The sequence below is a fragment of the Symphalangus syndactylus genome, chromosome 6, assembly GCF_028878055.3.
Source record: "Symphalangus syndactylus isolate Jambi chromosome 6, NHGRI_mSymSyn1-v2.1_pri, whole genome shotgun sequence".
Lineage (NCBI taxonomy): Eukaryota > Metazoa > Chordata > Mammalia > Primates > Hylobatidae > Symphalangus > Symphalangus syndactylus.
The window spans coordinates 44,072,094-44,097,434 of NC_072428.2; the positions used below are offsets into that span (position 1 = coordinate 44,072,094).

At 46.5% G+C, this 25,341-nt stretch overlaps 1 protein-coding gene across 13 annotated transcripts in view; it reads right to left on the reverse strand.

The window, feature by feature from the left end:
- MICAL2 (microtubule associated monooxygenase, calponin and LIM domain containing 2) overlaps window positions 1–25,341 on the reverse strand; it is a 242,395-nt gene that overhangs the window by 184,948 nt on the left and 32,106 nt on the right. For all 13 annotated transcript variants that reach the window (XM_055282392.2, XM_063641981.1, XM_055282404.2 and 10 more), the window contains one exon: window positions 5,838–6,178. In XM_055282392.2, the coding sequence (XP_055138367.1) occupies window positions 5,838–6,101 (264 nt within the window). In that variant the 5' untranslated portion in view covers window positions 6,102–6,178. The remainder of the gene's footprint in view (window positions 1–5,837; window positions 6,179–25,341) is intronic.

Sequence of the window (25,341 nt, forward strand, 5' to 3'; positions counted from 1 at the left end):
GTGTGCATAAGTGTGTGTGTGTGTGTGTGTGTGTGTGTGTGTGTGTGTATTTGCTGTAGAGACCAGGTCTCACTGTGTCGCCCAATTTGGTTTTGAACTGGCCCTGAGCATTCCTCCCAGCTTAGCCTCCCAAAGTGCTGGGGTTACAGGCGTGAGCCATCCCACCTGGCCTAGTTTTTTCATAAAAAGACAAAAAAGTCTTTATTTAGAAATATATTTATAAAGTGAACTCAGTAAACCTGGATTAACAACTTCCTATGAAGACAGCTAAAAAGGAAAGTTTTTTTCTTCTCCATACGACATTGCTGTGAATTGGATTTACTCAAGCTCACATATAATGCCCAACGCACACACTCAAGCAAACTCCACATATTCCATGTGCAGCTGTGGTAACAAATGCAACCATTGGTACAACCCGACTGGCAATCCAGGCTCAGAAACATGTTCAATGTTGTAGGGCCAGCAGTCTACCATCAGGTAAGCAGACAAATCCAGAGTTCTTCTAAGCTTTTTCTTCAACTCGCACAGAGTTTCACACCCCAGAGACCATCTTCTGTTTTATCGGTCATGACTGGAACTGCCCATATCAGGCAAAGTGGCCCTTGAAGTGTCTGAGCCAGCGCAGCCATGATGGATGACTTCAGAGGTCGAGAATGTCAGACAAGCTTATCCAGGCCAAGGGGTAGCAGCCTTTGCTACCGGTGTCACCCCTAACACCTTTGCACCCTGACTCGCTGCCTCCCTGTGTGATCTACGGAGGAAGCTGGGGACCATAGGACCGTCTGGCCCTCGAGCGCAAACCGGGGCCTGGGCTACACACAGGGGAGGGGCCCAGGAGCAAAAGGTGTGTGGTGACCCTGCTGCATACTCATAAAATACAGTCACATCCTTCTAAAAAGATAACGCAAGAGTTTTCATTACATAGGCTGGCCTGATTCCTGCTGGTGACAAGAGTCCATGGGTCATTTCCTGCGAGTTTTTATGGCAACAATGTACAAATACCCCCTGGTCTGTAATGGTACCTGTGATTACTGAGCAATCCTGTGGGGAGTGGTGGAAAGAACCCTGGACAGGATTGGGAATCAGGAGCTCATTGTTAATGGTTTCCCAGGTCCTCTGTTTGAGTACGAGATCCTCTGTTCACAGCCTGGACCAGGAGGTGTTTTCCTCCAGCCTTTCCTACCATCCATCCACTCTGTTCTCTCCGGCTTTCACCCTTTCCCCAAACCCCACACAGTCCTCCTTTCCCATTACAGAGCAATACACTCTCCCTAGAATATATGCACTCCCTTTAGCTGTTTCCTCAGCTCTACATGGCAAACTCCTACTCATCTGCCAAGCCCCACATCAAACCTCCTCTTCCAGGAAGCATTCCCAGACTACACCGTCACAGTTAGTCATTTGCTTTTCTTTCCTCCTGCAGACCAGTGTACACACCTCTCTCATAGCTGCTAAGATATTAACGATAATAAGGGCTAAATATTTACTGATCACTTACCAGAATGCTAGACAGCCTTCTACACTTTACAAAGGTTACCTCATTTAACTCTCATGGTAACTCCATGAAGTAGCTACTCTTATTATCCTCATTTTACAGAGAATGCTACTGAGGACCAGAGATATTAAGTAACTTGCCCAAGGCCACAAAGCTATTACATACCTAGACAAATGCCTGGCACACAGTAGCTGCTCAATAACTATTCACCTGATGAATGATTAATACGTGAATACAGAAATAATTACATATCTGTCTTTACAGAAAGCTCAAGTAAGAACCAAATCTAATTCATCTTCCAAACTATCCTCTCTGTCAAATGCCTGGTAAGGTGTAGGGCACTGGAAACACCTGCTAATGAGCAAATAAACAAAAGAATATAAGAGCAAACCAGTAAATAGAGTCCAAATCCCAGTAATGCCACTCTCTTCAGCTTTCTGGACCTCTGTTTGTGGCCTGTTAAATGCAGAGATTGCATATAACATCTGCTTAAGTTCCTTCTAGCATTAAAGATTTATATATAAAAATAACCAGAGTCCAAAATTTTGTGATTATAGCATTTCCCACACCAAATTACATATTGCAGATTCTTCTGGGTTGTTTTCCTCAGTAACACTACTCAGTTGGGTGTGACATTCGAGTCAGGTGTTACCCTAATACAGAGCCAGTATCAATCCTGAAAGAGTTCATTTGGCATGATCCTCAGTTCACCCTCATTCTTATCCAAACAGAGTCACGCCCAGGGAAAGAATTATTAATATTCAGTGCCAATAAAACCCTCATAAATAATCAATAATAAACAATAATCCCAAGTGAGATTTTATAACTGGCACCTGAGCCACTGCTCTAGAGAACTTTCAGGCCACTCTCCTTGTCCCCTGACACCTCCATTAGAGCCCTTCCCTCTTCTCCAAATAGATCTTGGTCCCCAGTCTCTCACCACTGTCAGACGCACATGTGTATACACACACATTGTGGCATGGAGGCAGGAGCATGGTGCTCAGCATATGGCAGGGGCTGATAAATGCTTGTGAAATGCTTAAGCCCAGACCCACTCCAGGTGGTGCTGAGATGCATCCACTTCAGCACAAAGGTCGGGGTTCTGGCTGAATTACGTTTATTCTTGCTCTGCCTATGGCTAACCGGGAGCTTGGCTATATGCCTGGTACCTGACAAACCTGTGTCATCTGGCTTAGCATTAATGATCAGCCACATGTATGCAAATGCCCAGCATTTCTTCCCTGACTAATGCTCAGCATAAACCATGACACCAAAGGATGCCTGAACATGGTATGTGAGCAAGACAGTGTCTGTTCATGTTGGAAGAGGTGAAGACCCCTGTTCTGTGTTTTGACTCGTTACAAGGAGTACAAGCACCAGCCTCATGGAGCTGGCCATTAACCACCCACACATGAATGTGATATGCAAGGGGCCTATATCATGGCCAGAATACAAACCAACACTCACTGTAGATGACATCCATTTTTTGTGTGATTCTTTCTTTCTTTCTTTCTCTTTCTTTCTTTTTCTTTCTTTCTTTCCTTCTTTCTTTTTCTTTTCTTTCTTTCCTTTCTTTTCTTTCTTTCTTTCTCTTTCTTTCTTTCCTTTCTTTCTTTTTTTTTTTTGAGATGGAGTCTCACTCTGTCACCCAGGCTGGAGTGCAGTGGTGTGATCTCAGCTCACTGCAACCTATGCCTCCTGGGTTCAAGTGATTCTCCTGCCTCAGCCTCCTGAGTAGCTGGGACTACAGGCACTCACCACCACACCCGGCTAATTTTTTTGTATTTTTTAGTAGAGATGGGGTTTCACCATGTTGGCCAGGCTGATCTCGAACTCCTGACCTCAAGCGATCCACCTGCCTTGGCCTCCCAAAGTGCTGGGATTACAGGCGTGAGCCACGACGCCCAGCCAAGGACACCTGCTGATTATCTGTCTCACACTCCCACATCCTTAGGGATTTGCTTCTCCCTCGCATCAATCATGTGATGCTTGAAAGGGCTGCCAATCACAGTAACCAGTTCCTCTGGCTTTGACCATAATAAATCCAGAAGTGGGCCAATCAGAATCCTTCTCTGAGGTTTTTTTCAATATTGACCTGAAAGAGACAGATTCCAGCCTTTTGGAATGGAGCTATAAAGATGTGAATGAGAGGTTTCAAACATGGAGAAAAATGTGTTTGCAGGAGGCAAGCATGGAGCCAACAGAGAGCAAGCCATCAAAGCATCCAAGTTAAGGTCGGGACTTAAAGTGTCTGGACCTTCTTGTTAATATGAGTCAATGATTTTCCTGTTCTTTGTGGTTATTTTGAGCTGGGTTTCTGAAAAGCATAGCTCAAGTAGCCTAACACAGTCACAGTTCATACTTACAATGCATTCTCAAATGTATTTTCCACTACTCAGCATTCAGGCGTTTTTTATGAGATGGGTTATCTTACATGTGAAATGTCTTTGTTCCTCCTCACAAGAAAGGCATAAAAATTCCTGGGCAAGAGGCACCTTACCCAGCATCCCTAACAAAAGGTGCTTTCTTTCCCTTTGTATCTCAGAAGCCAGTGGTGACCTGCCAACCACAAGATGTGATGACTGTTCTATTTCAAGCTACCAAAGCTTGTAAAATAGAGGCTGGCCACACCAGCGAGGCAACTGACTAGTACGTTTTGGAAGAAGGGTCTCTTCTTGGTGGTCAACCCTCCATTCCATCCCTCTACTGGCTGACTCCCTGTGACAATCTGTCTTCAGATCACCAAGAGGGTCCTTCAGCAGCCACAACATGTTGGGTGTATGGAGCAATAGCATTCCCTAATAAAAACCAGAGCTCTGAAAACCCTCTGTGAGAGAATATAGTGTAACTGGGCCACCTGACTTTTATGGGAGCTTTAAAAAAAAGAAGCCACCATATACAATTACTAAGACGGATGACACTTTGGAAGCTAAAAGCTTCCCCTCCTTTAACTCTGAACAGCCACCCAGTGAACTCTGAACCATGAAGTCACAACAACGAGGAAGGAAGGCACTGGGCAGGAGTGGCATCCAGGACATTGGTCTCACCTTCTCCTCCCCCTTCCTTTTCCCTACCTCCCTCATCTCCTCTGCCTAGCTGGAGCGTGGCAGGTTATGAACAGGCACTGCCTGGATAGCTAGTCTGCTCTGGGCTGAGGCAACTGGTCTGTTTCAACCTGATGGAATGCTCTTCCTGTGTCCCGCAGTGTCAGTGTGCCCCAGGCTCACAGGGGCTTGGCAGCTGTCTCCCCTGGGGCAGTGGAAAGCAGCATATCCCATGGTGGACTCGACAGCTTCTCATGACCAAAACAAAAACATAACAGTCCCGATTGCCATGGAGAGTTCAATCCTCTTGTCCTGGGATTGGCACAGACTGGAATTCCTGGGGTTCTAGCTGAGCTACCTCCTGTGAGGTGTAAATACAGCACATTCGATTTTAACCTAAACACACAGCCTGCACCAGTGCTCAGGGCTGATAGTCCCCAGTGGCCACCAGGGAAGTCAGCTGAGAAGCCTGGACTCCCACCTGCCCATCTGGTGGTGGGTATTTCAGAAATGTCAGAGAAAGGTTGCGATAGTGAGCCTATGTTCGCCGACGCTGTCTATGGCCAAATGATGGGGGATGCAATCAGTTCATGTAGGCTTAACTATGAGTGTGGTCCTAGGTAGAGAAATGCATCCTGAGGAAGGCAATGGGCAGGTGGAGAATGCAGGGATATCAGGAGGAAGAGAAAGAGACAGGAAGGAAGAGGCAGTAAGGACCTAGACCTATTTCTTAGCCAATTAATTCAAAACCAGAGATCTTTCTAAAATGTCCACACCCAGGGGAACACGACTCTGTAACTATGCCTCTCCCTGAGATTTAGGACTTAGGCCCTAGAATCAGACGGACTAAGGTTGCCCTCTAGTTGTGTGACCTTGGGCACAACTGACTTCTCAATTTCCCCGTCTCTAAAATGGCCTGAAGGACTACTGTAGCTGTTCATCGAAACCATGGACATAAAGTACCTTGTACCTAGAAGCTGCTCAATAAATAGCAGCTACTAGAAGTAGTAGTAGTGGCAGCAGGCATAATAGAAGTGGGGGTAATATCAAGCATGGGCTTCTCTCCCTCAACTTTGCCTCTGGCTTCCCTCCCTCGGAGAGGGCATGAGTGGACGGAACCTCCCCGCCAGGAAAAGCTGATGCCTAGAGACAAAGGAAACCTTTACCGGAGGAAAACAATGCAACATTCATACCCACACCTAAGAATCTTAGAGTGCCAAAATGGCAACAGCTTCCTAACCTCCCAAATGTCAACCCACATGCCCTGCAAAGGTAAGACTAGGAGGGTTTCCCCTTACCTTGGTGTTCGTGCATGACTTCCCTCGCTTATACTCTTTGTGGGAACCACGCTTATCCAATTTGTACCACAGGGCCTTGGCTTTCCAGGTGGTCACCTTGGACTTGAGCTTGGAATAAAAGTTTCTGTGGTCCAGAGGGTCTAGGTCCAGGTGTCGTGTGAGGATGTTGAAGGCCTGGAGGGTACCCTTGCATGTGGATGCCTGGACAAAGTTCTCAAAAACCTGCCCCGCCTGGGCCTGCTTCTCATCCTCGTTTTCCCCCATGGTTCAGCAGTTGTGTGCGGCAGGGGTGTGGCGAGGACACAGGTGAACAGCATGAAGTATCTGGAGAAACGTCACACCTGCGAAAGTAGGGGGAGGCAGAGGTCAGCTTTGGACAATGAGGGTAGGGTGGGGGATGGGTGCTGAGAAGTAAAAATGCCATTTATTTAAGACATTCAAATATTAATCATACTATTTAGTGTTCAATACTAAACATAAACATAAACATTTATAAAAGATACAGAATTGTGCCTTTTGGCCTGTCAGTGTGGCATTGCAGGGAATCTCTTCCCCTATGCTCTGCTTCTCTCACTGGCTGAAAAGTACCACAGATTGCACGAGGCTATGCCCTGGCTAATGCCAACAGTACCTGGTCAATCTTGCTCTAAGCCAAGTGTTTCTGCAAATAGTGACTAGGAAAAGGGAAAAAAAAACCCAGAAAAGTACACTAGATATAGCACCATTGAAAGTCTATCATTCTCGGTGCTGGAAATTGGTTGGCTGATGTGAATATAACCCAGCCACATTACACTAATGCACAGACAGAAAAAACTCCAGAGAACATCTCTCTAGATTTCATGACTGCCCACCTCTCCTTAGACACCCAGCTTTAAAGCCTTTCTTCATTCGTTACCAGAGAGCAGGGCTTTCCACTTTAAACATGACAAACAGTCTCTTCTCAAAACTTCTGCTCCTGGTATCAGCTGGAAGCGCACCACCTACCTCAGTCAGACTCACAGACAGACAGAGACACGTGGATCTTCTCCACCTGTGCAAAGGGGGCCTGTGCTTTGTAAGTCCCCGCTGTGAGCTATTTGGAACAAGTGCTTCAGCTGATGGAAGGGGAAAATGCAATGGGTGCTCATTCACATCCCAAAAATAGCTTGCTTGGGCTTTGGCCATGGTCCTTTCTGCACCATTCTAACCTCAGACATTTCTTAGGAAAGTCATTTAAGTTTCAAAGGAACAAAAATAAAGTAGAGCTGATTTTCCAAAGCACTAGCTGTTTTTCCAGCATCCAAAGCTGGCGCAAGAAGACAAATATGGAGGAGCTGGGGCTGACCCAGCTGTCAGGAGGGCTGGAGGGGTCTCTGAGCAAGAGGGCACAGCACACCGAGCTCCACCGATGAGGCCTGGTTAGGGGAGGTCAGCAACACACAGAGCGCAGGCCTCACGGCAGCTCTGCACTCCCCAGAGGGGCAGTGTTCATCGTGGACAAGTTTGAATTGTGGGACGGTTTTATAATACCAAAAGCAGAGAATGGTGTTTATCTGTTTATCTTCTTCCTTAATCTCTTACTTAGTCACTCAGCAACAATTATTGGTGCATTAGCAAGAGTCGGGCACCACTCAAGGGGCCGGGAATACGTAGGCTCAGGCCCTGCCCACAGGGGAAGATGGATTGCAAGACCACAGGTAAGTGCTTGTGGAACATGAACCACGGGCATGGAAGCCCAGAGCAGGTGGTGTCCAACTGAGCCTCGAGGAGTCCAGAGGGGCCACAAGAGAGAAGTGTCAGGAAAGCTACAATTTTAGGAATGAGATTTATTTTACTAGAAGACTGGGCAGTGGACATTCCAGGCCATGGAAATACCCACGCAGGGATGTGAGTGCGGAAAGAGCGGGACAGTGGTGGAATGACAGCAAGTTCAAGGTTCAGGATTCGTGAGGAGGTGTGGGAGGTGTGGTGGGGATGTCCAGCGCACGTGGTGGCAGGTGTCCCCTCCAGGCCAAGGAGGAGGACTGGCCTCCCCAGTGGGTGGTGAGGAGCAGGAGACAGAGGAGCAGGAAGAGACAAGTCTTTGGGAAGATGATAGGGCAGCAGTGGACTGGAGGAGGAGGCTGGAGGTGAGGAGGCAGCTAAGGGGCTGTCCAGGCAGCAATGAGAGGAGCTGGAAGAGAAGGGGGAAGAACAGCACATGCAAAGGAGCATAGGAGCCCACTGTGCGCCACCTGCCAGGAGGAGCCTGCTGGGGCCGGCGAGGTCTCAGACACTGGATGCCCAGACTTGGAGGTGACGGGATCCCAGCAACTTTGTAGGGCCCTACCCAAACTTCCCTCTTTCCCGGAGAGCTTCCGAGGTGCCTGGCACTATGCTTGGCTGAAGGGAGACTAGCACTCATTCCCTGCTCAGGCCTGGCCAGCTTCCCTACCCAGGGACCCTACCCAGGCTGGGTCATCCATGAGGCCTCACCCAGTGACCCTGGTCTACGACACTCAACAACTTCAGTAGACTGGAGAAGCGGGCTCTGTGCCCTGCCTGGTGTGACGAGCATGGATTCCTTCACAGATGCTCTCTGGGCTCTGTGAGCGTCCACTCTGCTTACTTGGGCATGACTCACATAAACACTACCTCCTACTATGTCTCCGCTTTCCCCATGTGAAATGCTTGCCACCCAGAGAGCATAAACAGAAGGCAGGACTCATTTGCTTTGCAGAGCGTATTAACATTCTCAGTCTTTATCTATCTTTGGAACCACTTCTGTGCCCAGCATTGAACAAAGGCTGCAGTGGCTGGCCGACAAAGACAAGGCTATTTGAACTTGCCTGCTACACTACAGTCTTTTCTGAGGACAGGCAAGCAGGACAGAGAAAACTGTAAGGCTTCAGAGCTATTGCCTCACACAAGCCACTTCTGATTCTCAGTTTCCCTACTGTAACAGACAAATTATAATCTCATCCTTGCAGGGTAGCTGTGAAGGGCAAGAAATGTGGATGACCGCAGAGCCAGGTCCTGGCAGGCACTCAGTAGATGTAACGCACGCTGCATCCACCACAGGAGGCAGATTTGTACCTGGGGAAATGTACCAGTTTAGAAAATAGTTTTGTAAACCAGTTCTTCAAGTTGCCAGCTCCTCCTTGTCTAAAATTATGAACAGTTTAGAGCCATCAAGCCAGACAATAATTTACAAACTGGAAGAAGCTGTCTCCTCCGCACCTCAATGGCCACCCCTCCTCCCCCAGAAGAAGAATGAACAACTTCGTCTTCGGGCTCCAGTGGAAAAAGAGCTAAAGGTGGTGCTGAGGGCTGGATAGGCGTGGGAGCTCCAGGAACCAGCCCTTATCTAGAGTGAGATAAGGGGAGGTGGAGGGAGATGGTTTGACAGGAGAAGATAAGCGCAGCTTGGATATGTAGCCCAGCAGCCCGTACCAGGCTCAGACTTGCCACCCTGGACCTAAACACCCGTCTCACCCTTTACAACTGGCTTTCCAAGTTAGGTCATAGACCTTAAAAATAGCTCTAACACCCATGGTGGGTAGCTTTCCTCACGGGATTAACATCATAATATTTAGAGTCAGGGCAACCTGAGTGTGAATCTGCTCTCAAGCACTTGCTAGTTGTGTGACCCTAGTCAAGTTACCTCATCCATTTTGGCCTCAGTTTTCTCATGTGTCAAATAGGGATAATACAGGCTTCCCTCAGTAACCATGGGAGATTGGTTTCAGGATCCCATGCAGATACCAAAATCCGTAGATGCTCAAGTCCCTTATATAAAATGATGTCATGTTTGCATATAACTTACACACATTCTCTCGTATACTTTAAATCATCTCTAGATTACTTATAATACCTAATACAAGTGCTATGTAAATAGTTACATTGCATTGTTTAGGAAATAATGACAAGAAAAAAGTCTGTACATATTTAGTACAGATGAAATAATCTGTTTTTTTTTTTTTCCTGAATATTTTCAATCCGCAGTTGGTTGTATCTGTGATGTGGGACCAATGGATACAGATGGCCGCCTGTTCTCCTCACTTCATAGGGCTCTAAGGAATCAGTGAGATCATGTATGTGATAACCAATACTCATTACGATTCTTCAGACAGCCCAAACATCATCATATCAAAAGGAAGGGCAAAAGAAACATCATTCAAGACTACTGAGACTAGCTTTCTGGGTCAAGGAGTTATATACAGGTTGAGTATCCCTTATCCAAAATGCTTGGGACCAGAAGTGTTTTGGATTTCTATTTTCTTTCTTTCTTTTTCTTTTTTTTTTTTTTTTTTTTTTTAGAATATATCCATCATACTTACTTGGTTGAGCATCCCAAATCCCAAAAATCCAAAATCCAGAAGACTCCAGTGAACACTTCCTTACAGTGTCATGTCAGCACTCAAAAAGCTTCAAATTGTGGAGCATTCTAGATTTCGGTTTAGGTATAGTCAACCTGTACACTTTAAAACTAGAGGACAACGGCCTTCCATTTAGAAGGTCTGAGGTCAAACTCACTTCCTCTCTGTGTAGACTTGGACAACTCATTTATCTTCTGGGTTTTAGTTTCCCATGTATAACTAGGGAACCTCATAGAAAGTAGTTTTGGTAATGAGCTGAAAACATACAGAATTCAGGATAGTGTTGGGAATGAACTGGGAAGGGCTGACCTAGCACTTAGAAGGACTCAGTGAGTCTGAGCTTCAAACCTTTCTTCCAGAGAACTGGTGTGCAAAACCTTTGGTGGCTATCCTTCTCCTCACCCCAAAAGAAGGTAGTCAGGATTTTTTTTTAATAAGAGGATCCTGGTAACTAGCTCTTATTAAAGTTTTCCTTGTTAACCACCACCCAGCTATTGCCTTTTTGAGGCTTGATATGCAATAGAAATAAAACCAACTAGCCAGAAATATGAGGGCTTCTGCATTTTCTGGGAAGAAACAAGATGTGATGCTTTAAGTTTCCAAGAATAGCCTTGAAGCAATTTGGTTTTTGCCAAGTGGAGTCTCTTATTTGTGGTTCTTCTGCTCCCCTGCCTATGTGACTTCATGAGTCACAAAGCAATTTCCTTTTCCTGCCTCTAGCTGCTAAAAATTAAAATTTAGGGCCCCGGATTGCAGGCAACAGCATTGGTAATGGGCTAAGCCCACAAAATCTGAGAGTCAAGCTCAAGGTTTATGCAGAGTCCCTGAGCACCTCTCCAAATGAGAGGAGGAGCCTCCCCATCCCGATCTGCAGGTGCCCTCAAATTTAGGACTCCGATGCCTCCTGCCTTCCCTGAGCCTCTTCTCCCAAATGGCATATCAGACAGTGCAACCAGGCTTTTGATAAATGATGGAGTTTACACAAACTTAAGGAGAGATGGGGGTGGACACTAGGCAGAACCTTCCCACAAAGCAGCAGTTTGGCCCAGCAGAAAAGCTCATTTTTCAACCCACCCTTGAGGCTCACAGACAAAATCTGTTTCAAGGTCAATGCAATCCAAAAACAAAACCCTCTTGCCATGTATACTGCCAAGCAGCCCTGTTCAAACTTACCCTCTCCCAGCTCTACGTCACTAAGGAGCCCTGGAGCAAGGCCCAGGTTCCTTGGCAATGAAGTGGGGTATTCACCCCACACTCGCTCAGGAAACTAAAAGCTCCAGCTCTAACTCTCGCACACAGAAGATGCTCAGTTATGGCCATCTGAATCCAACACCTGAGATGAGGCAGGAGCCAGCTAGGGGCTCAGCAGTGAGAGATGCCTTCCACACCTGGTGCATCCCCACAGAGCCCACCATTGGCAGGAACACCTGGCTTCCAGGTGGGGCCTACAGACTCCATCTTCCCACCTGGCACAGGTAGGGCCGGCTTTCCACCTACCAGGGCACTAGGCACCCAATTTCACCACAAGGGGCACTTCCAGGGTTGGGAAGGGACTGACAGGGCCACCTTGTCTTCTTGGTAATCTCCTTCCATCCAGGTGTCCCCAGCCTTGCCTCGGCCACTTCCACAAATAAAGGAGTGTGTACTGCCTCCTGGGGCTGCCTGCTCCATCCTTGCCTCCTCTGGAAGAGAGCTTCAGTAAGATAATTCTTCTTAGTCATTCCCCAGAGAGATAAGTTCCTCTTCTCCAAAACTTTCTCTACTGCTCCTGGGTGTTGCCTTGAGATCACCTCCAGGAAGCCAAAGCCCCTTTCCATGCACACTGAAGGCACACATGGAGAGTCCTCTTATACACTGTGTCTGAAACCCCTACTAGGAAAGGCCAATGAAAGAGCACCCAAGAGACTCACCATGAAGCTCAACCAAGTTTCCAGGAGGTAGCAAGGGCCCAGACCTTCCCTCTTTTGCCACACAGCCCCAGGGCGGGAGTGCCGGGGAGAGACCTCAGGTCCACTGCAGGCCCTGGCCTTCTATGCCCGCTTCTTCGCTGAGAACCCAAGTTCTTTGGCTCTTACCCTTCTGGCTCCAGCCCTCTTCCCCACTCTTTTTCAATGGTTAGTGGACTCCACTGGTCTAGCTTGAAGGGGCCTCATACATTCCCCCTTCCTCACCTCATCCATTGCTTCTTATAGCCACTCAACAGTACCAAGCCCCGGGAGGTCCCAATGAGGCAGCACCCACCCTCCAGGCCTCCCCTCCTGGCATCAAGAAACACCTGTATGCTGACCAGTCACAGTGCTTGGAATGGCAGAAGGAAGCCAACGTCATCAGGGCCCAGTACCAGCCAGGCACTCTCACCAGTGTTAACCTAAGGAATCCCCGCAACACGTCTATATGGACGTGGGGGAGGTATGACTTTTTTCTTTCTTTTTTCATTTTTATTCTGTAAAAAGCAAAGGCCTTAAAAAGAGAGCGAGAAGTAATTGCAGAACTTGGCTATCTCCCTTTTCTGTAACGCAACTATGTTTGCCATGTGTGATTATTTCATGTATGTATATATGTGTGCATGTGTATGTATGTACATATGTGTGCATGTGTATATATGTATGAATGTGTGTATATGTGTATGTGTATGTGTGTATGTTTGCAGGGGTGTACATGTGTACATGTATGTGTATATGTGTGCATGTGTGTGTATATATGTGTGTTTGTGTATATATGGGTATATGTGAGCACATAAGTATGTGTATTCATGTGTGTGCAAATACATGTGTATATGTAGCATGTGTATGTACATGTATGTGTATATGTACATGTGTGTATGTATATGTACATGTATGTGTGGTGTGTGCGCAAATATATCATATACATATATATATATTTAAAATTTTCCACAAGGATTTCTAGCCAGCACTCCATATCTTCATCTGTACCACTAGGTATCTCTTCAAGGACCTTCTAGAACAAGGGAAGCCTTCGAGGTGGAAATAACTCTGGCCTAGGCATGAGGAGACCTGGGTTCAAGCCCAGCCCACCCCATACACCGCCCACGTGAGGACACTGACAGCTGGCACTCACAGTGTACCAGGCCTTTATTATCCTGTCTCATTTTACCACCCTTGTTTGATAGAAGACAGCTTTACAGAGGTGAGTAAATGCCTCCGTATCATGCAGGTAGCTAGTAGGGGTGCTATGAAATGAGCCCAGGCCATTTCACTTTGAAATCCATGCTCTTAGCCCCAGTCCATGTGAGCCATATATACACAAATACTATGGTCTTCCTTTTCTGAAGCTGCTATGTAAATTAAATCAGTTAACTTCTATTGTCTCTCAAGTTATTCTGGGCTTGGAGAGTCTACAAGTATCAAATAAGGCATGGTCTTATAAGTCATGGTACAACCAAACAAGTATCAGGCAGTCCTTTAAAAATAATATTTATAAAGACATTTAATCCATGGGAAAATGCTTATGCCATAATGCAGAGTGAAAAGAGCAGGATATGGATCCAGGAAGTCAATACAATTTCAACTCCACAAAATAATGTCTAGTGTCTATAGGAGAAGAGAAATAAGCCAGATGTGAACAGTGGTGATGTGTGTGTAGGATCGCATTTCAGATAGCTGTTAGTATACTTTTACTCTATACTTTTCTGTATTTCCCAAAGTTTCTACCAGGAATGTGCATGACTTTTACAACCCCTCTTACATACACATTCCAAGGCCAGGAGTCTTCTTTCCCTGACTGTCCATCTCAACAACGGGAGGTGGGCTTCCTGTATCTTATCTTCTCCAGGCCTAACAAGTGCTCAGGGCCTGGTGGAACTCAGCACCTGGGCCCTGTGTGGCTACACAGCACTAGCAATGTGATCTTTCTCCAAAACAGAAAGGGTCATCCTGCATGAAACCCTGACATTGTACTAATTTAAGGAATTAGCTTAAGTGTTAACAGGTCAGGGCCAAGTCCCCCAAGGCTGTGTTCCTTCCAGCAGCTCCACTCCCGAGGGACTACATGGCCCTTGCGTCCAGTGCAGCAGGTGTCTTCCAAAGCCCATGCTCTCCCACCCACATTCCAGAGCAGAATGCGGAAGGCATTGCCTCCAACCCAAATCTCAGCTGTGCCTGCAGGATCCCCTGCTGGTGAAGTCCCCAAGAAGAAAACCTGTGTACCTTGTTGACAACGTAACGTACATCTTACCCCACACGTAGAGCTCATCTTAACACCAAAAACTTTGCAGACACTTCTGCATGTGACCTGAATCATCTTGATCCCACATTGGGTGCCCAGGAAAACTGTGAACTCTGAATCCCAATTTCTAGGAGGCCAGCCTATCTCAAAACTAACAGTGAGAGGTGCCCACAATAAGCAAATTCATAGAGACAGAAAGTAGAATGGTGGTTACCAGGGCCTGGGGGAAGTGGGGAATGGAGAGTTATTATTAAATAGGGGCAGACTCGAGGTCAGGAGTTTGAGACCAGCCTGACCAACAAGGTGAAACCCCATCTCTACCAAAAATACAAAAACTAGCTGGGTGTGGTGGCGTGTGTCTGTAATTCCAGCTACTGAGGAGGCTGAGGCAAGAGAATCGCTTGAACCTGGGAGGTGGAGGTTGCAGTCAGCCAAGATTGTGCCACCGCACTCCAGCCTGGGTGACAGAGCAAGACTCTGTCTCAAAAAAAATAGGTGCCAACTTTCAGTTTATTCTGTGAAGGATGGTAGTGATGGTTGCATAACAACATGAATGTACTTAATATCATTAAATCTTACAATTAAAAATAGTTAAAATGGGCCAGGCACAGTGGTTCATGCCTGTAATTCCTGCTTTTTGGGAGGCCAAGGTGGGAGGATTGCTTGAGTCCAAGAGTTCAAGACCAGCCTGGGCAACACAGTGAGACTCTGTCTGTACAAAAAACAAAGAAAAATTAGCTGGGTATGGTGGGTTGCATCTGTGGTCCCACGTGTGGTACTTGGGGAGCTGAGGTGGGAGGATTGCTTGGGCCCAGGAGGTCGAGGCTGCTGTAAGCCATGATCATGCCACTGCACTCCAGCCTGGGTGACTAGAACAAGAGCCTGCCTCAAAACAAACAAACAAAAAAAAGGTTAAAATGATAAATTTTATGTTATGTAAATTTTACCACAAAAACAATAATAAAATGCAAACAAACAAATAAAAAAGACCCTACCACCACTACCACCATCACCACCTCCTATAAGTGGGAGCTGCCCAAGGCCAGGGAATAGAATCTGTGGTCTAATTAATAATCTTGCTAACTTTCTGAAATACTTTTGAGTTAAAATACAATAAACAAAATAAATCATTAGGTCAATGAAAGACATTTGCTGTTTTTTATTGGTTCAATGAAATATTTTTTACCTTGTTTTTTAAAGTCATCTAGGCTTCTCTCATTCTTTCCAAATCTCATTTGACTGCAGGAAGCCCACCAAAGCTCAGCCTTGCCAAGTTCCCCATTTTTATCTCCTATACTGTCTTGCCCAGACTCTCACCACAGGTACACTCCTCCCCCACCACTCTGCACCTGTGAAATATTCTTCAACACCCCAGAGAAGGTTGGGCACCAGCTCCCTGGTCTTAGCTCTCAGGGCCTACCATACATCGCCCTACCCAGGAAGAACAGTCAGACCCTGTGTTCCAACAATTCCTATACAGAGTGGGTGGTGCCCTAAATAAGCATACCCATATTGCTCCTACATAAAGTAGATGGGGCCACAGGCACACAAGCACTACTGTCTTGCATACCACATCAGGGATGTAGTCTCTGGTCTAGACCTTTGATTCTTTTTATTCTTTTTTTTTTTTTTTTCTTTTTGAGACAGAGTCTTGCTCTGTTGCCAGAGCTAGAGTGCAGTGGTGCAATCTTGGCTTACTACAACCTCCACCTCCTGGGTTCAAGCGATTCTCCTGCCTCAGCCTCCCAAGTAGCTGGGATTACAGGTGCCTCCCACCAGGCCCGGCTAATTTTTTTTTTTTTTTGTATTTTTAGTAGAGACGGGGTTTCACCATGTTGGCCAGGCTGGTCTCAAACTCCTGACCTCAAGTGATCCACCCTCCTTGGCCTCCCAAAGTGCTGGAATTACAGGCATGAGCCACCAAGCCCAGCTAAGACCTTTGATTCTTGATACTCTCCTGCCCTTCTTTCATCAAACTCCAAAATGCTAGGATCTATAGATCAAATGAGAACAGCATCCAATCCACCAGTGAAAGCTAAGCTGAGAGGTGTCTTTGGAGCCTTGGTGGGTGTTGTAGAGATGAGCTAGCTCACCACCAGCTGGACCGCTCCTTCCTCCTGGACCCTTGCTTGCAGCTGTGAGTCCAGGTGACCAGGTTCTAAGTCATGGAATCTGAGCAGGATTGGCGCATGCCACTTCTAAGACCGACCCATAAGAATCCCCCATAGTGGTTTTTCGTGCCTTTTCTACTTCTGCCAGGGCACAAAGACCTTGGAAACTGTGTGTTGAAGATGGTGAGCCACAGGAAGGAAGGGACCCAGTCCCCTGGATGCCTGCATGGGGGAAAGCCCTCTTTGACCAGAACACGTTTTGGACTTTACATATGTGAGCTATAAATGTGCAGTATGTGAAGTCACTGAGAACTGGGAACTTATCTCTTAGGCAGGAGGCATTACCCTAGCTAATACAGTAGGTATTAGTAGTGGGTATGTCAAATTTGGCCTGGATCAGAAGGCATTCCTTCCCAATGTGAAGATCAACGACATGGGAATTAAAATGTCTCTTACCTGACTGTTGCAGGCCAACTTCCAATAACAACACGGTCTGTCATTTTACCTTACCTTCTATTAGTACCTCAGTGTCCCGCAAAAGCTGCCTGACCCCCAGAAATAAGCCTGCCCACCCCTCTACACAGGCACTCACACATGTACACCCTATCTTGAAAAAGACATCCTTTCCTTATTTGCAAATAGCATAAGACAGGAGACTAGAACAGATAAGCTAGTTCATTTCCTTGGTTTCAGAAACACCCCCAGGCACTCAGCTCTTGAGTCCCTGGAAGCCAATGTGATGTGGTAGAAAGAACATGGGCTTCTGAGTCACTAAGTGCTCCTTTGAGCAAGTCATAAACAACATAGAGTTCCTGTGAAAATTAAATGGAGGGGCCTCTCACAGCCCTGGGCCCACAGATGAGCTCAATAAGCGTCAGTTCCCGGGAAGCTGCATGGGGATAACTCCTACCACCTCAAGCTCTAGGTAGCCCAAGCCAAATCAAGGCAGAAATTGATACATTTTCACATAAAAGTTGAGGGTAGCTCATCCTCGCCTTAACCAACTCTCTGCTATGGTAAGATGGCTAAAAACAGATTTTCCACCAAGTCTCTGCCTGGCACCCTCTTAAAGGCACTCTCCAGGGGAACCTTTGTTTCTGAATGGCACTGTGTCTCCTGACTTGCTGAAATTAGGCCTTTGGGACTTGATGCCAGTACAGTAATTAGTCTGGAGGATATAAAGGGATGCTGGGGAAGAGGCATCAAAGTCACAGCCAAGTGAACTTGAAAAGGATTTCTCTATGCCTGTTCACTGTGTGCATGGTACCACACCTGGGGCCCAGGATGACTGCAGAGCCGCCCCACCCAGAACAGCTCACAACCCAGCTATATCTGGTGGAGTCTGTCCCCCAAAGATCCCCTATGTTTTATGTGCATTTTGTTTGTTTGTTTGTTTGTTTTTTCAGACAGGATCTCACTCTGTTGCCCGGGTTGGAGAGCAGCGGTACGGTCACGGCTCACTGCAGCCTTGACCTCCTGGGCCAATCCCCCTGTTCTGAAGAACTGTACCATTGACCTCATTTTTCTCAAACACCCTTAGAAAAAGTTCACTGCTCAACAAAAGTTTATTTTTGTTTCTCTGATTTGTGAATTTATCAATACAAAGTCATTCCCCAAAATGCGCACAAATCCAACCACAGTTAGATCTATATTTGCTTTTATGGGAGAAAACAAATAGCACTCTTCTTTCTTCCCCTCACAGCCTAGGTTTCCAAATGAATAGTCCAGCCTTGCAATGTGCACTTCCTCACCTCCCACTCATCCATCGAACCACCACAATCTGGTTTCTCCTCACAGGCCACCCGGTGCATCAGGCCAATGTCACCACCAATTGCTGCTAAATGCAGCCGCCACTTATGGGGCCTTATCTTGAGGCCCCATAGAGAGGGCAGACCCCTCTCTACTTGCCCCTGAAAATGAAGGTTCTGGTCTTCACTGTCACGGACCGCAACACTCCTACAGTTCAACCAGTATCTGTGTCCTCATGACTCCCCAGGCTGTACTTGCACCACGCAGCTCCCTGCTGCATTTCAGGCCCTTGCACCACCAACAATTGGACATTCTCCTCTCACTATCTTATAGAGACCTCACTTGTGGCCAATTTCCCTTCCAACACCACCTGTTCCTTCTCCTGCAGCCCCAACCTCAGTGAGCAGCACCATCCTGACTCTGCAGCCAAATCCTTCGAGTCAAATTTCTCTGCCCCTTTTCCCTCATTTTGCAGAGCCAGCCAGTCACCAAGTCCTGCCTCTTCAACAGCCCCATTTGCTGCCTCCCATCCTTCCTAGGAGGGTCAGGTCTCCACCTGCTGTCACCTGGAGCTCTCAAAATCTCCTCGTCAATACATTTCCTGCCTCCAGATTCACCTCCCTCCAATCCACCAGCCTAGTCCTCAAACTGTTGCCAGAGAGATCTTTATTTCAAAAATGTGCACTTAGTCAGGTTCCATTCCTGTTCAAAATCCTTCAACAGCTCCCTGACAATCTGCACGGTGAAGTCCAAACATCTTAATGGAGCAAAACAAAAACTACCTTCATGATCCAGCCCTAGCCCGCCCCTCCAGCGTCTCCTCTCATCACTTCCCTGCCCCCTCATACTCTAGACTCAGGAACCGTTTGTAATTTCCTGATAAATCCACTCTGACACACTTCCACCCACATGCCTTTGCTGATGCTGATGCCTCTGTCTGGAATGCCTATCTGGACTCTGTTCACCTCGTGAAAGCCCAGTGGTCTTTAGGGCTGAAACATAAAAGGCAGCAGAGTGTCACAGGTCCCAGTTTGGACTCTGGAGTCAGGCAGACTGGTCACCAAACCCAACCCACAATTTACTAGGTGTGTGAGCCTGGAGGAGTTGCCTAACCTCTTTGAACCTCAGTTTCTTCATCCATAAAATGGGTATAATAACAGTCCTGACCCATTGGGTGACTTCAGGATGAAACACAGTGACGCCTGTCTGGGCTGCATCCTTAGCTGCACTGCTCTTCTTTGAAGCATTATTTTGCCCTCCCTGGGCCCCCTTTTCCACACTGTACTCTGGGGAAGTTTGTATGATGGTTTTGCACATACCCTTGCATTGATCTACTTGTGGCCCCTCCTACCTCACCTGACTGTGCGCTCTGAAGCTGAAGGCTGCAAACCCCAGGGCCTGGTGCCCGTGCCCCTGGCAATGGTGGGTGCTCAATAACCACCACTGGTAGATACAATCAAATCAAGAGTATCACACACAATTCAGGGTGTGTAGTGGCTAGAGTGTGGCTGCCCTTTGTCAACAACCCTGCCATTTCATCCAGGACCTGGCCAGCTCTGACCTGAGCTACCATGGGCCTCCTCACTGATCTCCCCCTTCCCAACTCAGCAGCTTCACCTTTATCCTGTTCATAAAGCTCTCAGGGCTCCCTACAGCCCTTGTACAAATCCAAACCCTCCTGCCAGGCTCAGTGGGTTCCCACCCACCATCATGCAGCCTCCTCTTCCTTGTTAGGCTCAATTCCCAAAGGCATTTAGGCTTATCCTGTGGCTGCCCTCATATCAGGTCTCTGCCTTACTTCTCAAACCTCGCCCATCCTCTGAAGCCCAGTCAGCTCCATGGTGCTGATTGAAAACCTACTATGAGCTGTGCCCCCTAGGAGCTTCACAGTCTATTCAGGGAATCCAAACAAACTAACAGTTATTGGTAAGACCTGCCGGGGAGGTGAGTGCCAAGACATGTGGATGCAGAGTTGGAAGATGGAGTGACTTAGGACCTGAGAGAAGCTCCCTGAGAAGGTGGCACCAGGTTAGGATCTTAAGGGATGGGCTGGAGCATTCAGGTTCAGAAGCCCTCCACCACCCCATCCCTTACCCACCTGTATTATTCTAACTCAGAGTCTATGCCTAACCTCACCAAACCTGGCTGTCGGGCAGATTCGCCCAGGAAGTCTATGAAAACTCAGTTTCCTGGGCCTGTTCCTGAACAGAATCCCTGCAGCCTGAGGTCCAACAGGAAAAGATGTTTTTAACTCCCCAGGGTATTCTGTTGATCAGCCAACTTTGGGAACCACTAGCCACATTCAATTCCATTCATTCAATTTACTGAGAACGTACATTGTGACCGGGGCCTTGCTAGGTGCTGTGGATGCCAAGGGAACAAAATGCTTCTTTCCATCTTCTGAGAAATGGGGGAGACAAAGAGTTCCCACACAGAGGTCACAGACCACACCATTTGGCTCTTCCTTTAGCCTTGAACCTATCATGTGTTCTGTGCATTAATCTTGTCTGGACAATTTAATGTGTAACCTTAAGGAAAGGCAGGTTTTTAAATTTATTTTCTATTTCCCAGAGTATTCACCCCAGCTCTGGGTTCTCAGTTGGTAATCAATACTTAAGGTTCAAATAATTCAGCTTTCTGTATTATGGTATTTTGTAGCTAATTCACTCATTGATGAGCTGTTGACTGATCTTCATCTTTGTAATTCCAGTGCCAACATGGTGCCTGCTCCCAGTAGGTAGTACATGTTTGTTGAATGAATGGATGCTTACCATAGAAATCTGGCTCAGGAGGGATGGAACTGCTTCCATGGTAGCACCTTTAGAGTTCACTTAAAAGATTTCTAAATTTTTTTTTTTTTTTTTGCTTTCTTTTTTCTTTATTGTTATACTTTAAGAGCTAGGGTACATGTGCACAATGTGCAGGTTTGTTACATATGTATACATGAGCCATATTGGTGTGCTGCACCCATTAACTTGTCATTTGCATTAGGTATATCTCCTAATGCTATCCCTCCCCGCTCCCTCCACCCCACAACAGGCCCCAGTGTGTGATGTTCCCCTTCCTGTGTCCATGTGTTCTTATTGTTCAATTCCCACCTATGAGTGAGAACATGCGGTGTTTGGTTTTCTGTCCTTGCGATAGTTTGCTGATAATGATGGTTTCCAGCTTCATCCATGTCCCTACAAAGGACATGAACTCATCATTTTTTATGACTGCATAGTATTCCATGGTGTATATGTGCCACATTTTCTTAATCCAGTCTATCATTGATGGACATTTGGCTTGGTTCCAAGTCTTTGCTATTGTGAATAGTGCCGCAATAAACATATGTGTGCATGTGTCTTTATAGCAGCATGACTTATAATCCTTTGGGTATATACCCAGTAATGGGATGGCTGGGTCAAATTGTATTTCTAGTTCTAGATCCTTGAGGAATCGCCACACTGTCTTCCACAATGGTTGAACTAGTTTACAGTCCCACCAACAGTGTAAAAATGTGCCTATTTCTCCACATCCTCTCCAGCACCTGTTGTTTCCTGACTTTTTAATGATGGCCATTCTAACAGGTGTGAGATGGTATCTCATTGTGGTTTTGATTTGCATTTCTCTGATGGCCAGTGATGATGAGCAGTTTTCATGTGTCTGTTGTCTGCATAAATGTCTTCTTTTGAGAAGTGTCTGTTCATATCCTTTGCCCACTTTTTGATGGGGTTGTTTGTTTTTTTCTTGTAAATTTGTTTGAGTTCATTGTAGATTCTGGATATTAGCCCTTTGTCAGATGAGCAGGTTGCGAAAATTTTCTCCCATTCTGTAGGTTGCCTGCTCACTCTGATGGTGGTTTCTTTTGCTGTGCAGAAGCTCTTTAGTTTAATTAGATCCCATTTGTCAATTTTGGCTTTTGTTGCCATTGCTTTTGGTGTTTTAGACATGAAGTCCTTGCCCACGCCTATGTCCTGAATGGTATTGCCTAGGTTTTCTTCTAGGGTTTTTATGGTTTTAGGTCTAACATGTAAGTCTTTAATCCATCTTGAATTAATTTTTGTATAGGGTGTAAGGAAGGGATCCAGTTTCAGCTTTCTACATATCACCATTTCTAAATTTTTCATTTGGATTACAGACCACCAATTTCAGGATTAATTTCCTGATATACAATTACAGAAGCATTGTTGTTTATATTGTCATTAATGTTATTAACAACACAAATAACACCTTCGTGGCTCTCAGTAGTCTGCTGGCCTCTGAGATGCTTGTGCACGCCTTTCATTGGGCGTCCACCCAACTGGCAGTCCAGCTGGCCATGTCCCTCACCCCAGAGTCTGCACAAGGGCCTATACACTGCATTCAGCCTTTATAAGCAGCTGTATACACCTGCATGGACAGGTGACCCCTGCCTGAGTCAGAAATAACTAATGAGCTATTCAAAGCCTACCAAAATGTCAACACACTTGGGAAGTCAGCATCTAAGATTTAGATGTAAAATTGCCTGTGCTGCAGAGAGGCAGCATGACAAAGGAAGAGCCCCATCATGAGGTTCCTGGGAGACCTGCCCAAGCATAGGACATTTGGCCAGCTGGGGTTGGCTAGGTATGCAGGGGTTGCCAGCAGAATGACTCCCTCTGCTTTCTCCAGGGCCCGCATTCCCAGTAGTTCATTGTTGCTATTGATGTTTGTTTTAAGCCCTGAAAACAGGACTCATCATCTTGAGGTGATGTGGATTAACCATCATCTGTATTTCCAGGCCCCAGTCTAGAAGATGCCTTTATCGGGTAACTTCCTTTGTGCCAAACACCAAAGGAGTCTTTTCTGAAGTGCATGCAGGCCACATAGTCTGAGGCCTGTTCACTTCCATTTTGTTCTGCTGGAAAACAGAAGGATTTCCTTGCTGGTCATTCATTCAACACTGATTACCATGTGCCAGGCAATGTGCTACATGAACCCACCTCGACAGTTCTTAAGTACAACCTCAGGAGAGTGAACAGACCAGAAACTGGCAAGATGAGACAGTTCTGGGAAAAGAGTCCTTCCTTCATCAGGATGCAGCCTGAGAGGAGCTCTCTGCCCATAGAAAATATGCTGCTATCAGGAGGTATTTCAGACATCTGAACAGAAGTGAAAGATCAGGACAGTTTTGACCCAGTCCTTTACTGGACTGAAGGAACTGAAGGAACTGAAGTCTCTCGGGAACTTCTCCCCAGATGTCTATAAAGCCAAGTAAGGTTACAGATGGCAAATACAGAAATGCCTGTCTGAGAAGACAGGGTAGAACCAGTCCCTAATGTACACTCAGTTGCTGAACTAACTGGAGGAGGTAATTGGTCTGACAGGTTGTAGCTGAACTGACTGGAGGAGGTTATTGGTCTGACAGGTTGTATTTCGCCTCCCTGAACTAGGTGCATGAGCATTGAGGTTTGAAAGTCCTATAACATTTGCCTACTTGGTAACGGCTCGGAGGCTGCAGAACCATTGCAATGTATGGTTGTGAGCAATTTGCTACACTGAGAGCAACACAGACCTGTATGGGACAGTCTCGGGGAAGAATGCTGCCTCTCCAGGCCACACTCAGAGGCCACGTTCCTGAGAGCTCAGAGAGGCTGGGTCATAGGTTCCAGGGCCCAGAAAGGGCCTTGACCATTCAGGGGGTCAAAATGTCCCTCACCAGCCCCAAACTCCAACATCCAGAAGCCCCAGAGGAGGGGTGCCCCAAAGGTATGGCCCCGCGAGTGACTTTTCCCTGGTGGGAGGGAGATAGCCTCCCATCATCCTGATGAATACATTTCTGTTGGCTGAATAAAGACATTGGACTCTTTCCTTGGTATTTGGGCTCACGCTCTGAAAAACATGTTTACTAAAATAAGCCCCAACTGTTCCAAAAAAGATTTTTTTTCTTTTCTCATAAAGATACAAAACCCACAGGCAGCAGATAGGGACCGTTGATACAAGACCAAGAAGTCTTAGACTCCAAATCACTCTCTGGTTTATTGGTCCGCTCCTCTCCACAGAAGACAATTCAGGCTCAAAGTTCAATTTTTGAAACTCATTTCCTGGGGCAGACCTCAGCAAGGTATTCATTAAAGTGGGGGTGTGCAGGAACAACCACGCCCAGAAGACAAGAGTTCCTGGAGCTCTCTCTCTCTCTCTCTCTCCGCCATTATTCTTTCCACTCTAATGATCTGATATTTTTTAAAATTCTGGCTCACCCTAATGACAAATAATCTACTTCCTGGATACTTTTGCCTTGCAAATGTCACCCTTAAAAACAACTATATTTTTTGTTGGTCTTTATTTTTAAGTAGCTTTCTCACCCCAGAGCCCCAGCTCCTGCAGAAATATTGTGTGACCCTGTCTGGAATGCAGAACGATCCCTGGAGAGTCAGTCTGCGCAGGAACTCACAAGGGTGTTTGCTATCAGCTTATCTGGCAAGAGGAATCTGAGACGTTTTAAATATGAACTGTTGGTGTGGCCTGTCCCACCCCATTCACTTTGCCCCATCAATAATCACTTCCATTGGTGTGTGAGACACAAAATGCAGAAAATGGACACAAACTCTCTGAAAATGAGCCCCTAGCAGAAATTCCTTTCTCTATATGGAAACATCCATCAGACAGCTGGAGAATTCATATTTGGAGAAGCTTTCCTGATCTCTGCTAATTTTTCTTTCAATGAATCTCACCTAGCAGCAAGTGTTTTGCAAAGCCCTTGACAGTCTACTTCTGAACTCCCCTCCTCTCCCACTTCAGAGCTTATCTCTCAGCTGAATGTCTCATTCCTTGCACCCTCAGCTAAGAAAAAAGCATGCACACTACTCCTCCTTACTTCCAAACACCAAATCAGGCCCTTTCACACCACCACCCAGTTTCCTTGGAGAACTCTCTGCCTCCTTTTCTGCCTGGCAACCTCCTGATCATCCTTTGGTACCCAAGTCTCACAGCCCCTCCTTGGTGCAGTCTTCCCTGTGTGCTGCTCTCGTCTCAGTGCTTCCAGAACGATAAGGGAGCTATGACTGTCATCATATACATCTGTCCCACCACCAGGCTAGGCCACAAGTCCTAGGAGTAAAGGGACTAGGTCTTACTCACTTTTGCATCCCAAGAACCAAGCCCAAGACCTGGCATTTGGAA